This window comes from Typopeltis vanoorti, chromosome 13 (genome assembly GCF_054136105.1).
Source record: "Typopeltis vanoorti isolate ZY-2024b chromosome 13, IOZ_Tvanoo_1.0, whole genome shotgun sequence".
NCBI classification, from domain to species: Eukaryota; Metazoa; Arthropoda; class Arachnida; order Uropygi; family Thelyphonidae; genus Typopeltis; species Typopeltis vanoorti.
Genome location: NC_143561.1, coordinates 14500372 through 14517157, shown reverse-complemented (window position 1 = coordinate 14517157; position 16786 = coordinate 14500372). Strand labels below are relative to the sequence as shown.

The following is a 16786-nucleotide window of genomic DNA, read 5'->3' as shown; positions in this document are numbered from 1 at the left end:
TGCTCTTATCTTTTACTCTGCCAAATAACCTTTTGTTATCCATCCTTACATGTTTAAGCAATAGCAATCAAACAACAAACTACTAAGATTTTATGCAATATGTAATCTCCTTGTATGGGAATAGTGCAGGACTAATTCATTGTAACTCAGTACATTTACTTTTTTAATCTTAGCTGCTAATGAGTTATTCATGCTATTTGAAATATTAATTTTAGTGAGATTCTCTGTAGAATCTAATTGTTGTATAATGATATAGGTACTTAAATTGTATGGTTGGGAACCACCCTTGTTGCAGAAAGTAGCAGACATTCGTAAAAGGGAACTATCCTTCCTCCGTATTCATAATTACTGGTATTTTAGCTTCAACTTCTTGTGTGCAACAGCCCAGTTTCTGGTGAGTTAAATAGATTACTGATCATGTTCTACCATGATTACAAAATAGTACTTTATCTGAATCTCCCCTTATTCAAATTTTTAGCTCTGTATGCTTTTATCAGTAGCATTTTATATTTATTTAGAATAAATGAAATTTTGTTTTTTAATATAGTTTAACTTCATGTTAGTTACAGTAAACTACATAATCCATTCTCAACTACCAGGATTCTGACTTCATTTAGTTCTGTGGTTGATAATTAGAAGAATAATCTCCATCTTTTGCTTCCTCTTTTGGCAATCTAAATTAAACTAATGGTGCAAGCCTGTGGTTATCTTAAATAATTACTTCTGTAATTATTGCATGCTGATTTTGGAAACTCCATTCTTGTAATTTCAACAATTACATCTTTATAATCTGCAGCAAGAAAGGATTTTTTTTGTATTACATGAGCAAGGAAAAAAAAAGTAAGGACCAATTTGAAGAATAGTTGATCTTGAACTGAGCATAAAGATTTCCTGCATTTGCCTTGAACTGGTACAATGGACCAAAAATAAGAAATTTGAAATGCCAGTGATCTGGCATGAAACTATAAATTGTTAGATTTTATTTATTTTTATTTTATTTTTTTGTTCATGTAATTCAAAAAAATCCTTTCCTGCTGCAGATTATAAAGATGTAATTGTTTTACCTTGTGTACTGCTATAACTTTTGATATGGTGCAGTATGATCTTTGCTGTCCTTACACCATTAAAACCATAAATCATCTGAGTTACCTTTGTCTCCTTTTGCAATATGCCACCTGAACTTCAGTTTCTATCACCCCCAAGGTCCCTTGCATCCACACTTACTCCAGAGTATGCAACCTTCCATTGATGTATTCCAAACTTCACATGTAGCTGAATTAATGATATACCATTCATCTGCTCAGTTTATATAAATCCTCCTGAAGGGCTACCATTTCTGCACTGTTATTAATAATTCTTTTCAGCTTCACATCTACAAACAATTATTTCATGATACCTCCAATGAGTCATTCATTGAGGGAGGATACCTACTCTACAGCTGTCTCCACCCACTCCAACTACACCGAACCTACCATCATCTACTGGCCATTACCACCACTAGTATTTTTTGTCTGTAAATGACGTGTTCTGTGAAGGGCTGAGATGGAAATTTCAGCCCTTCGGAACACATGGGATGAAAAACCCAAGTTTCCAGAAGGAAAAACCCTGCTACCTCCGTATGAGATCAGCTGACTTGCCTTCAATTGGAAAAATCCATATAAAGATTCCTTCTGTTATGAAGAAACTAGAATTTAGGCCTTTTCCAATCAAAAGGTGCAATGTACAATCATTCTTCCAATTGCACTATTTAGGTGCTTATTGGCACAATTAAATATAGCCTTGTGATTCATTGACAATGTCATTAATATAAAACTTCCAGTATAAGTTCTGGTTCTGAGCCCTATGGCTCCCTTCTTGTAACCTTCTGCTTCCTTAATACTGTTCCTATATACACAACTATTGGACTACCAATCTAATTCAGTAACCTGACATTCAAACCTATGTGCTGTAACTTATCAGCTAATTGTATGGCACCCTATTTTAATGTCTTGTAAAATTCAAAAAAGCAGCACATGCTTTTTCCCCTCATCAGCTGTTCTTTTTACTTTATTATAAAATGCTATATTACCAAAACATGTGCAACCCTTAACAAATCCATGCTGACTCTCACAGATAGTTGCCCTCATCTACCTAATGCTATATGCTCTCACTAATTTTTTCCAAAATCTTACTAAAAGACAAATTGGTCTATAGTTTGACACTTCAGTTCTACTACCACCTTATGCAATGGAACTATTTCTCTTTCCATAGCCACTCATTGAAAAGCCACATCGACAGAGCTGTCAGTTCTTGAGCACATTCCAAACATTTGATGAAATCCCTTTTCACCAAATGTTTGAAATTTGGTGAAAGTAATTTTTTGAAATTCCTGAATGAAATAAAGTGAACATTAAACAACTACACTATCTTCTGAATCAGTCACTCTACTCCCATCTTTGTCTAACATCATTCTTCCTCCTACTGGCTACATAAGGAAAATCCAAAGGAATTCTTTTATTATCTCAGGGGTAATCTCTTCTCATATTAAAGTTTTGCCTTCCTTACCATATTAGTGACTCTCCTAGTCTGAATCTTGCATTCTTCATACATCTGCTCTTCACCTCTCTCCATAATCTGTTTTCACATGCAGTTCTAGTTTAATGTAAAATGGATGATAAATGATATCAAGTTTTTCCTTTTCACTCAAGGTATGCATCTTGACACTCTTGCACCAAGCTGATTTCTAAGATTTGTTATACTTGTCTGCCTTCAGAATTACACAAATTTCTCCTTGATATTGTTACATGTCTATTCATCCACTAAGTCAAAACCAGTCACTCTAATCAGAGGTAGGGATGCCATCTCAGTCACAATCAAATCCTCTGGTAAACTATTATCCTCCACTCTGAATGGATACAACTAATCGCTTACCATAAAGCAATATTCCACCACTGCAATTGCCCTTCCTATCCTGCCAAAAAATGCTATGCCATGTTATTTCTTTTCTTGTCAGTATATCTTATTCAACCATGTTTTACTGATCCCAATGAATCTTTGGACATGCTGAAGCTATCAGGGGCACTAATTCATCTCCTTAGTTCTATATACTCTTGGCATTTGTATAAACAAACAGAACTGTTGCTAGTGTTTCTATACTTATCTTGCAGATGTGACTGGATTCTGCATTACACCACGTGTTCACCTTTCTCCCAAGTGACTCTCCAGGAGACTGCACTTGTTGCCATCCACCATGATAACTATAGTTTCCCTGCACCACTTTTCCTGAGAAAAACATCGTCCTTCCTCATTGATATTATTAAACAAGACCTCATGGAGTCAAAGACTCATCTAGGAGGTCCTTTTATCTCACACACATCTCATCATACCGGGTCTTAAACACATTCAAACTCCCTGCAGACACCACACTCTCAGGCAAGGCATTCCAATCATTCACAACTCTGCACGAAAAAAACCTGCCTCTCACTCCCCTATTCACACCCTCTTTATACAGTTTCCAGGGATGACCTCTGGTTCTCCCCTGATCTCCCACTATTCTCTGTAGAACTTCTCCACCATTGATCCTATAACAACCCCTTACCAACTTGTAGGTCTCTATCATATCTCCCCCTCTTCCTTCTCTCCACTAGACTCTGCAAATTACATCTTTTCAATCTTTCCTCATACTCGACATTCCAGAGGTCAGAAACTACCTTAGTCAGTCGCCTTTGGACCCTTTCCAACATCTCTTCATCCTTCTGAAAACCAGGTGACCAAATCTGGGCACAATAGTCCATGTGTGGCCTAATCAAAGCCTTATACAATGAAACAAGAATCTCCCTACTTCTACACGTCAGTGTCCTCCTCATCATTCCCAGAAGTCTTTGTGTTGTCTTCACAATTTTGGCGATGTGTCCCCTAAATTTTAGATCCTTATCCACTATCACTCCCAGATCTCTTATTTCCTCTACTTCCAACAATATATTCTCACCAAGCATAAATTCTGCATCCCATCTTTGTTTTCCAAATTTTAAAACCTTACATTTTTCAACATTGAACTCACATCCCCATTTGCTTGCCCAATCACTCAATTTATTCAAGTCTTCTTGCAAGGCCACAACATCTTCACTACTCTTTATGGTTCGTCCCATATGCAGGCTGTCTTTCTGGTGCAGTTCTTTTCTGTCCTCAAGGGCACTCCAAGCACCCACAATTCAAGCCTCAACACATTCTGGCTATCATACCAAATAATTATTGAATTGTATGATAGCTGCTCTTCTGCTCAGCTATACATTATCATACATGGGTAATACTCACTATCCTTTCTCTTCTGCCATACAACCTCCAGCATATACCTCAGGTCTTGTCACCAGACTCACCATCTCAAGTCATTTGTATCCATCATAATCATCTCATCCACTTTCATCTGGCACTTTCATCATTATGGGAACAAGTACTGTGTTAGAGTAACACTTCAGTTTAATATAAACCAAACTAATTGCTCATTTCAACTTATACATGAAGGTCATCTGAGGTATGCACATATACATTGATTTGATCAACTGTTAAACTATTGGCCTCACCTCTGGTGGGAAAAATCTTACTACATCAATGCTAGTCTTGTTGTTATCCATTTGGTTATAAAAAATAAATTAAGCTAGAAAGCAATGTTCACACAAACTTACTCATATTTATACATAATATAAATTAAAACAAGAGTGTGGATGGTGGCCAATAAAAGCTGAAATAATTGCTTAGTTCTAAACTCTGGGTTTGCTGGAAAACTTGGACTAACTGGGCTGAATGTGTGCCATCCAAATTCTTGGAATTTTTATGCTACCATTATTGCTAAGATTTAAGTTTCCATCCATACCAAGTTTTTGTATAACATAAAGAACATGTACTTTTTCCAATCAGTTTGGTGTAGGGTGTTAAGAGTGATCTCAGAGGCCTGCTTCACCAAAATTGTTAAATTTAATGTGTCGTTTATGTTCTTTTTTATGAATAGGACTGTATACATCCAATTTCACTAATATATAAGGTAATTATGGTGCAATAGATAAGATAAAATAAATTCCAGGGTGAGCCAATGGGGGGAAGAGGATCCTTAGAGAAGGTGAATGTTTTTTAATTTTATAGATGGAATTAAGATTATAATGGTGTAGAATTCTTTTTCTTCTGATAACTCTTAATGTATGGGATAGCTATGGTTTTACTGTAATCTATATATGTATTTTTTGAAGTTTTCTGAATTATATTGATAGTATTTTTGCTATAGTCATTTATAAATGTATTGGTAATAATTTATAATTCTTTAAGAACTTTTTCATTAGAGCAAGTTATTCTGTTTTTTGAGGTGTTAATGACTCCAAGTTTTTGTGAAGAGTAGTGATGAGTTAGCATGTATATATTGGCTAGTGCATGTAGGCATTTTGTAGCAAATGGTGAAGGATAGACTACCTGAGGGAAGAGGTGACCAGTGTATCCAGGAAAGGAAGAATTCTGATTTTCAACTTCAATAGTAAGTTGTATGCACTCATTGTTCTGGTGGCTGAGGAAAGTGTTTAATGTTTGGTGGCCATGTGACCAGATAACGAACTTATCTAAGCCAAAACTAGGTTTTAAAGTAAAGGAATCCAGAGCACATAGCTTAAAAGCTTCCATGTAAGTTTGCAGTTGGGGGCAGATAAGGTGAACCTATGGCTTTACCTTTTTGTAGGTAAAAATTTTGCTTTGTGAAGTAGCCAGAATGTAGTACGTGGGCATAATGTCAGGTGGAAATTTCTTCTATAAGAAAAGAATTTTCACTGATTGGAACATTTTGTGAAAAGGGCAGAAATGTCAAAATTTGCTGACTGCTATGATTTTAATTTTGTTTATGAAGTGTTGCTCTCCTTTATATAAGAGGGGGGAGAATGATCTATGAACTCCTTTATTGATGCTAATTTCTTGGCTAGGTTATAATTTGGGCTATCTATATCCTCAACTATTGACCAAAGTGGAATGTTATGTTTGTGTACCTTGAACTGCATATATTCTCAGAGGAAGGGCATAATAGGGTAATAGTTTTTAAATGTCCAATGGCCAAGGACACTTAAGTAGTTTGTTTTTTCTTAATCCTTAGTTCACAACTTTAAATGCTGTTATCGGAGATTAGTTTATTCATCTGATAAATGTAAGTTCATCTGTTAAAGATGATCGTGGCACTATTCTAAAAAGAGGCATTGTCTCTTTCTATGTGGCATATAACATCCAGTTTATTAATAGCTCTAGGTGCTACTGCGAAGTTTAAGCCTTTATTAAATGATGCAAGGTCATTGTTATTTAGGGTGTAGCTAGATAGGTTGATTACACAAACATTGCATGTGGTTGGTTGCTCCTCATCTCACTTGTTTGTTGTAAATTTAGTTATTTGCCAGGGAAGATAGATCCTCATTGGTTAGATATGTATGATTTGCATTCAAATTTCACAGTTCTAATATATGAAATTTATTATCATCAACATCCGATCTCCACGGAGTCAGACTCCTTGTAAGAGGTGCTCGCTATTGCATACAGTGCTCATCCAACCTCGTCTTAAACTGATTCAATGTGTCCACAACAAACTCAGGCAATGCATTCCACTCTCCAACCACCCTCCATGCAAAGAACCTGCTTCTCACCATTATGCCATTCTACCACTTTCATCCCTTAACTTCATCTTTCCATAATCATTCTTCTTTCTACTTGCCACATCTAAAAAAACCTCTCTAGGGTTTTTCTTAACCTGATTTGCCAATTTCTGCTCATATTCTACTTTTGTTTTCTTTATTAACTGAGTCACTCTCCTGGCTTGTTCTTTATATTCATGTGACTGATTACTATTATTCATCTTGTGCTTCCTCCAAAGGACTTTCTTTTTCCAGATTTCATGCTTAAGCTCCACATTCATCCATTTTACACCAACCTTATTCAGCCTTTTGGCCTTTGGCATACATTCGTACATTGATGCTGTTATGTATTTCTTTGTAAGTTCCCATGCAGCATTTATTTCTTTACTGCTCAACTCCTTGTTCTAGCCTTATAATTCCACATATATCCTTTCCTTGCAAAAGCCTGCATATGACTAGCCACAATACAGTGATTACTTCATGATCACTTTCACCAACTGGAGGAAAATATGAAACCCCCTCTAACAATTATATCCTCTGATGAAATGATGAGATATAGAACTCTTGATCCTTACATGCCTTTCTTTACATGCTGCATGAGATAGTTATCCCTCAAGAACTCGAGAAATTCATTTTCCTTATTCCCAAATGCTATCTCTTCATTCCAATCTATACTGCCATGATTAAAATCACCCATAATTACCCTTCCTATGTTCACTAATCTAAGTTGTATACATTTCTTCACTACAACCACCCTCCACATTCCCAGGCCTATAGCAATATCCAACTAAATGTCTTCCTCTCAACCTCCACATTACACCACACTGCCTCATAGCCATTGCCACTATTTCTCTCTTTCATGTCTACCTTATGTGGACTTAATTCCCCTGATATCATCAGCAGCATTCCCTTCCTGCCCTTTCTATTCTCACAAAAAATACTGTACCCTTCCATTTCTATTCCTGTTATGATATCTTCATTCAACCATGTTTCACTTATTCCAATGATTTGTGGGTGAATAAACTCAATCACTGAAACCATTTCATCCCCTTTGTTTCTGATACTTCACCATCATAATATTTTAACAAACACAACAGTTCATTTTTAGGTCTATAGCCAGTCCTATCCAAGCCATATGTTGGTTGTGATTTTCCCCACTACACCTGCCAAATCACCTTTATCACCACTTACCACATATACCTTCTCAGTCTACTTCTCCACCTACATTGCAATATACCCTATCTTCATACACACTTTCAACATTCTCTTTCTCTATGCTATGTCTCCCTGTCCACCTGAGCTCTCCCATTTCTCTGTTCCTCTTGTATTACTGTTCTCTCTTCCTCTCTCATTCCACTATTTCCACTGACAAGTACTGCTGTCTTTTCAGTACCTCTCTCCTGATTTTTCTTTTAATCTCTTCCTTCTGATCTCTGGCATGCATCACACTGTACTTTCATCCAGCAACACTCTCTCTCCAAAGCAATTTAAATGCAACCCATCACACCTGTATAATTTCACCCTCAAACACATGCCATACATCCACAAACTCCACTCCCTTCCTCACACAGCTCCACCAACATTTTGACTTTCTGTCGCAACTCATCATCATACCTGGGTAACACACTGACAACCTTTCCTACTACTGTTATCTTTCACTCTTCTCAATAGTCTCCTGATATTTTTCCTCACCTCCTCCTTATGTCCACTTAGATCATTCATCCTTACAATCACAACTAACTCTCTTGCTCTTTTCTTCCTCATGTCCAATGCCTTAATTATTGTACTCATTCTCCCACCCAGATAGCAGACCTTACTGACTCAGTCAGTAACTAGCCCCCTAATTATGGAGTCTCTATATACTGCTATCCTGAAATCACTCATCACTTCTTTTACTCTTTGTTCTTTCATTCTGTTTTCTTGCACATGCAAGAAAACAATGAAAAAAAAAAATTAGTTTCTCCCCATTCCTCGGCCATCTCTTCAGAAAGATTTTAGAAATGCCATCTCCATACCCTACATCCATGGGACATCGGAAAAAATAGCAAAGATTTTAAAAAAGCACAGCATTTAAGCCCCACTGTAAACTTGCTACTCTTATCTGTTCTACAAATGTATATAATCCATTAAGCCTCCAACAAAATGGTAATGATTTTAACATGAGAGAGGTGTTCATAGCTAGGATAGCAAGAAAAATATTGAGAGACAAAAATCTTGACGATTAGCAAGACATGCTTTAGAAGATTGAAATATATCTGATAATAGTGAAGTCCTGACAGATAAAATTTAATTTGGAGAAAGTTATAGGAAGTTGGTATTATATGAAAAGTTTACATCATTGCTACATCCTATATGCTCCCTAGGGGTAAACATCAGGAATTTGATAATGAACTCAACTATGAATTCACCATAAAAACAAAGATATTTTACAGGATCTTCACTACTACTCCAGAGATTACTTAAACAAAAATAATCTCTCTGGAGAGACATTGCTTATGGCTCTGCATCTGTTCCCATTCTATTATGGGACTATTGTTATTTCTTTATAATAAAAAAAAAATGTGTCAAAAAATAACGGAAATAACAAAAAAAAAATGTGTCAACAAAAAAATAAATCTTTCCAGATTTTTTTTTTTTGTTGACACAAATTGAAAAAAATTCCAAGGCATTACCACTTCACCTGCACATTTTTTACTCTACAAACATGAAATCCCATTACTCTCTGTTCATGTGTTAGTAAATCCCACCTGTACTTTTATTTTGTATCTGTTAAGTTTTTTCACCTACCTAGATGAAAAATGCTAATAAAACAGCTTCTCTAATAAGCTGTTTTCTGAATTGTGTTGTCTATTTGTGGGTTCTATTCATAAAAGGTAAACCTATTGTCCTTTTAATCTGATTGATTGGATAAATAGTGGATAATGATTTCCTTGTTCATCAGTGGCTATTTTTGCAAGCTACTTCAACCTCCTGTAATTATTTGTGTTGTACTAGCTGGTTGATCTGTCACCTAAAGATATTTACAAATTTCCAATTAACAAACAACCCTGTTGTAGTGATAGTACAATTCACTTGGCATCAATGAAGTTTATTGATGTTGAAAGTTTAATTTTCACTTGGTTAGATTATAATAAATTTAGTTTAATCTTTTATCCAAGTGTGAGCAAACAAAGTTTGCACCTAAAAGTATCTTCAGGACTGGGGTAAGGTGGTACAATACTGGGCAACTCGTTGCAAAGGTGGAGCAAGCTAACATCACTCCTATCTCAATATCTCCCATAATGCAAAACACATCTCCTTGCAGATATGTATAATGTTATGCATTAAGGGAAGGGCTATTATCCAGACTAGTTTCGACCTTTATTGAGGTCTCTTCAGTGGGAGCCAGGCCCAGAAGTAGAGATACCAGGCAGAAGCAATAGCGAGGTCATCTTTACCTATAGGAGTTGCCCAAAGGTGTGCCACCTTTATATTAAATTACTCTTAATTTAGAGAAAGATGTTGAAAGTTTATTTTTCACTTGGTAAGACTATAATAAATTTAGTTTAATCCTTTATCCAAGTGTGAGCAAACAAAGTTTGCATCTGAAAGTATCTTCAGGACTGTGGTAAGGTGGTGCAACTCGTTGCAAAGGTGGAGCAAGATAACATCACTCCTATCTTAGTATCTCCCATAATGCAAAACACATTTCCTTTCAGATATGTATAACATCACTGAGAAATGAGTGATGTTAGCTTGCTCCACCTTTGCAATGAGTTGCCTGGTGTTGTACCACCTTGCCCCAGTCCTGAAGATACTTTCAGATGCAAACTTCGTTTGCTCACACTTGGATAAAGGATTAAATTAAATTTATTACAATGAAGTTTAGTATTTGCATTACATGTTTTTAAGCATGTTTGCATTTATGCAGGAGGGAAGAATCTCTGCTAAAATTGACAAATTATCTAAGATGTTTGACTTGTAAAAGTAAAGAATGTTAAAGGAATCGTTATGCTACTGATGACAGTGAGATAATATCTGGATCAGCAAGAAAGTAAATAGATTCTCGTGTACAAAGAGGAAACCTAAAAATCTTAAGGAATGCAAGAAAGACTAACAAGAGGGTTTTATAAAATAGACTCTTAGTGGCATTGATTGGATAAGGATATGTAAGTAGATGACTAATTTCTCTAGCGATTCATCTAATCACTAGAGAAATTAGTTATGCTAGAAAATTGAGAGACAGGTGGAGAACAAAGGTACAACTACCAAAAGAGGAGAATGAGATGGAGAGCTGATCTTCATAAAATGATCAGAAGTTGGAGTATAATGAAATAGCATAAAACAAATATTTGCATTTCATGTTGTTTTTATATTTTATTTTTGCAGTCATTTTCTTTTATTCTCTATAGCAATAGCACTATGCTGCTTATAATTTCATCTTACTTTCCTTATTTATTATTAACATTTATTATTATTCTCCATGGAATCCATCATTGTTGGAGGCACACACTTGCACACAACGCTTGAACCAACCATGCCTTAAACTGATTCAGTGTGTGTCAATATTTACAACACTCGAGAGTGGAATTGCATACAACATGCATTCCACTCTCCATTCAAAGCTGCCCTCCTCTGCTCACACCCACCTTATATAGTTTCCAGCGATGGCATTTTGTTTTTCAACCCCCCCTCCATTCCATGAAAATCTTTCATGCCATCCTGATAACCCCTGACCAGTTTAATGTCTCAATCATATTCTTCCCATATCTAAATTCTTCTTTGCCTGATTTGACAATTTCTGCTCACACTGCACTTTTTGTTTTTCTTACCAAATCACTCTCCTGGTTCTTTATACTCTTTATGTAACCATTATTCATCTTGTACTGCCTTCAAAGCATTCTTCCAGATTTTATGCATAAGCCCCTCATTCATCCATTTCACACCTACCTTATTCAGCCCTTTGGCCTTCTAAATACATTCACATATTGATGCTGTTATGTATTTCTTTGTCAGTTCCCAAGTAGCATTTATTTCCTTACTGCTCAGTTCCATGCTATAGCTCCAAGCTGTCTCCTAAGCTTGTCATAATCACCAGCCTTAATTCCACATGTCATTTCCTCACAGAAGTCTGCATTTGGTTTACAACACCCATTTGATCACTTCATGATTACTCTCACCAACTGGAGGAAAGTGTGAAACCTTAATTTCATCCTCTGATGAAATGATCAGATCTAATACTTGATTCTCACATGCTCTCTTTTACATGCTGCATGCAATAGTTCTCTCAGGAACTCAAATTCATTTTACTTATAGCTATAGCAACATTCAACCAAATGCCTTCCTGCAACTTACACATTACACCAGACTGCCTCATAACCATTGCCATGATTTCCCTCTTTCATGTCTATCTTATGTGGACATAATTCTCCTGTTGTTATCAGCAGCATTCTCTATCCTTTCTTGTCCTTTCTATCCTTATGAAAAATACAGTATCATTCCATATCTGTTCTCATTAGAATATCATCTTCATTCAACCATGACTAAACATACACATATAACCATAATAATATTTTTTTAATAAATATTTTGTCCTAAGTATCATAGGACATCTGTAGTACAGTTAATTCAAACGATACTAGGAATCTCATACAGTTAGGGTGCATGCTTACAATGGAATCCCTCTATGCATGCAGTAGGTGTGTTATAGAATTAAATTAAAATATCTGAAAGAAAAAGAACGGTTACATTAAAATGAGAACATAAAATTATTTTACACAGTTTAGGATGACAATTTCCCAGACTTTAGGGATAGTTAAGACGTCATTACGGTTCAAATTGGGTCTGTGAAGTAGGGCTTCAGCACTTCTTTATATAAATGTTCATCTTTACATAAAGATCTATGTAGAAGTTAGGTCTTTTTCCAATGGATCCTATGGTTTGGATTTTCAATTTGGTGTTGTGCAAGGCCAGATTTTAGCAGTTTGATAAAATAGATGTGGTCTTGATGTTCCAAAATGGGTTTGCTAATGGATCTACTTGTCTGTCCATAGTAGGACAATTTATAGGAACATGGGACCTTGTATATGCTAGGGGTAGCATTAGAGGTGAGTTTGTCTTTAGGAGAAGGTAACCAATTATGGATCTGGTTGATTGGTTTGTAGGTAGCAGCCAAATTATTTCCTCATAATTTTTGAAAGATGTTTGGAAATGCCTTTCACATAAGGTATAGGAATCCTATGGGCTTGTTCTTGTGTAGGGAAGTGACAGATTTTTTTTTGTTGTTTTTTGGGTTGTATCCATTTCGTATGGCTGTATTTTTGATTGTTACCAATTCTTGGTTTAAAGATTTTTGAAGCAGCAGAGCATCTCTGGTTACTAATGATTTAATGATCTCAAATTTTTGAGATGGATGATGAGCTGAAGAATTGTGAATGTAGTGGCCTGAAAATGTTGGCTTGCAATAGACAGAAGTGGAGATAGAACCATCTTTTCTTTGGATGTGTACATCTAGGAAGGAGATACCATGTGAAGATTCTTTTTCTAGTGTTAATTTGATGTGAGGATGAAGGTTGATTTTATCTAGAAAAAAGTGCAGTTCTTGTTCAGAATGACCCCAGACAGCAAAGATGTCATTGACATATTGTAGCCAGATTTTTGGTTTAGGATTAAATGTGAAAATTTTTTCTTAAGATCTTATAGAAAATGGTTGGCCAAGTTTTGAGTCATGAATGCTCCATAGGTTTCATTATATAACAAATTCATTCAACCATGTTTCATTTATTCTAGTGATTTTTGGGGCAAGTAAACTCAATCCTTGAAACCATTTCATCTCCTTTATTTCTGATACTTCTGGCATTTGTAAACACAGTAATTTTTAGGTCTATAACCAGTTCTATCCAAGGCACTTCTTGGTTGTGATTTCCCCACCACACTTGCCCAATTACCTTTATCACCACTTACCACACATCTGCTCAGTCTCAACTTCTCCACACAACACATTCACTGCCACTTTCAACATCCACTCTCCATGTGCCATGTCTCCCTGTCCACCTGGGCTCCTCCTGTTCCTCTTGAATTCCTTGTTTTCTCTTCATCTCTCATGCTATTACAGTTTCTGCTGCCAAGCACTTCTGTTTCTTCAATACCACTCTCCTGGTTCTTCACTTCATCTCTTTTGCTTCTGATTTCTTCTATTCATCACACACTGTACTTCCATCCAGCAACACTTTCTCCAGTGCATTCACTCTAAAGCCATTTGGATGCAACCCATCACACTTGTATAATTTCATTCTTTCCTCAAAATTTGGGACTTCCATATTGTACTTTATACTGCTCATGTCTTCCTCCAGACAATGGTATTATACTGAACCATATTTGCTGGAAGTAGATAATGCTTACACTCTTTAACAAACCAGTTAGTTTGAATCCCACTTGGGTGGGGGGGGTTAGGTGAGAGATGAATTTCATGACTTGGTGTGAGACCATCTTACTAGATGCCTGAATTGACTCAAAGCTCCATGTTTGATTTTCAGAATTTCCTGGGTATTTAACCCTTAATACTAATGTGTGCAATAGGTATTACCTTTTATAAGTGCAATTCACATAATAATGGAGGTGACAGTTTTTCATCTCACAGAATAAGCATTCACCCTTAATATAGACATATGCTGGCCTTATATTTTTTTGTTCTTGCTTTAGCCATACTTTGATCAAAATCAAACCAAAAATCCTCTTTTCTAAAAGATCCATACAGTACTCTTCATGAATCTCTTGCTTTGATTAGCCATTTAATCTGACTTATTCTTCTGTTATCTTCAAGCCAAGCAACTGTTGAATATTTCTCAGACACTCCTGATGTCTTTCCTTCAAAATGAGTGCCATAGAACTGTACTGTCATTTCTTAAATTTATCAATTCCTTCATATGTTTTATTATAATTGCATCTAATATTTCTTTAAAGTTTCTTTATATAATTTATCTAAATATTTATTTTCATGGGCAACTTTTGTCTTTGAGAAACTTAACTCTAATTTTCAACCAAGCACTTTTATAATTTTATAAAAGCTTATTGCATAAGTTCTTATTCATTTTAGAAATTATGAACTTTACAACCGTGTTATAAATAACTCTTTTAATTTCCTGACGTTTCGATCTTCATATTAAGATCATCTGAAGTATATACAAATACACAAGATGAGTTACATTATACAGTGAGTAAAGAATCGATAAATTTGATCTAAGGTTATTCTATTGGCGTGCCCAATAGTGAAAGAAAAAAAAAAAACTTATTTAGAAACTGCATCAAAGCTAAATTCTATTTGAGATAATGAGAAAACATTCTTTCTTAGTCTTCTTTCAGTAATAATGGTGTCCTATTCTTAACATTACAATTGTTATTTTTGCTTTAGGATTCTGGATTACCTTCAGTCCCGTTTATAGTTCTCTCTTAGAGAGAGGTTCCGTGGATCGAATATGTGCCTTCCATATGCTTGGGATTTTTAGACCATCATTACTGTTCAGATTGGGGTGGTTGATAAGAATCTCACAGGCATCTTTAAATTTGCATTTATACCATGTTTTGGTGTGATGTGAACTGGTGCTTTTCCAGTCAATTCTATGTAAAGTGTTCAGGGCTTAGTCTGTTCAGACCATGGTATGAATGCAAATTTAAAGAAGCCTGTGAGATTCTTATCAACCACCCCAATCTGAACAGTAATGATGGTCTAAAAATCCCAAGCATATGGAAGGCACATATTTGACCCACAGAACACCTCTCTCTGAGTTGACTATAAACAGGACTGAAGGTAATCCAGAATTCTAAATCAAAGATAAAGATAACAATTGTAATGTTAAAAATAGGACATCATTGTTACTGAAAGATTATTATCTAAACCCTATGGAACCCCACTTGTAATGTTTTGCCTCTTTGATATTGCTCCACCATACACAACTCTGATACCTATCAGACAGCCAATCCTGAATCCAAATTCTAGTAGCAAGGCTTATACATTGGTCATACATAACTGGTAATTAGTTTATGGAATTAACAATGCATATAAAGTATATTAATTAAAGGTAACTTTAATAAATAACTTCTATATTTCGGCAACTTCACGTTGCCATCTTCAGGAACATAAAGATATGGTATGTGCACACAGGCACTAACAAAAGCAAATGAGGAAGAAAGCAAGAAACTAATATTGTTCCTAAAGTCCTAATGGTGCCCTCTGGTGGGCTAATTTGGTTGACTTGGCAGTTGGGCTGAAGTTCTCAAAATGTAAGTCTCCCAAATTTGGGGTAGTTTCATGCACCCAAATTTGTTGAGGTTAGGAACGTTTTTTAGAGCTGCTGAAGATTCCTTGAATAATCTCTCATATTTAAACTTGCTGTGGTGTATTATTTTTGTTTTCTTCCAACGAATTCTATGGTGGGTATCTAAGGCATGGTCTGCCAGCCCAGAGCGGCTCTACTGGTGGAACCGGATGTAGTCTTTGTGTTCTGAAATCCTGATATTTGTTGTTCTTCCTGTTTGTCCAAAGTAGGACAATTTGCAGCTGCAAGGGACCTGGTATACACCAGGTAGGTCTAGGGGAAGTGGTTGGTCTTTGGTAGAGTAGATAAGGGATGCCAACTTTTTATATGGTCTGTAACAGGAAGTAAGGTCATATTTTCTTAGGATATTGGTTATTTTCTCAGAGGTGCCCTGGATGTAGGGGATGGTGATAGATTTGGTGTAATCTTTATTGTGGAGTGGGGGTGGGGGAAGTTGTGGTTTACTGGTTTGAGTATTTTTGGGATTTTTTTGGGGTTATAGCCATTGGCTAAGAAAGTGTTGTGGATATGGTTTAGTTCAGTAGTTAGGGCCTTGTCATCTGAGCAGATTAATTTTGCCCTGTTATATAGTGTTTTTATAACCCAATATTGTTGTGAGAGGATGGTGGTGGGATTGCTGGTGAATGTAACTGCCAGTATGGGTGGGTTTTCTGTAAACAGAGAACCAAAGATCCATCAAGCTGGCAGGTGATTAAAGTGTCTAGGAAGGGGAGGGTGTTGTTTTCCTCTTTTTCTAAGGTGAACTGGACTCTGGGGTGTTGGTGGTTTAAGTGTGTTAAGGAGTGGAGTGAGTCTGAGCCATGTGGCCAAATAGCGAACACATCATCCACGTAACGAAGCCAAATA

At 36.1% G+C, this 16786-nt stretch overlaps 1 protein-coding gene across 3 annotated transcripts in view; it reads left to right on the top strand.

Annotated features, from left to right (window-relative positions):
* The window catches only part of LOC150099944 (multidrug resistance-associated protein 1-like), a 491400-nt gene that overhangs the window by 214070 nt on the left and 260544 nt on the right, over nucleotides 1-16786 (top strand). For 2 of the 3 annotated variants that reach the window (XM_090403117.1, XM_090403118.1), the window contains one exon: nucleotides 257-394. The exons of the other annotated variant lie outside the window; for it this stretch is intronic. In XM_090403117.1, coding sequence (XP_090259243.1) covers nucleotides 257-394 — 138 coding nt within the window. The remainder of the gene's footprint in view (nucleotides 1-256; nucleotides 395-16786) is intronic. 3 annotated transcript variants of the gene reach the window in all.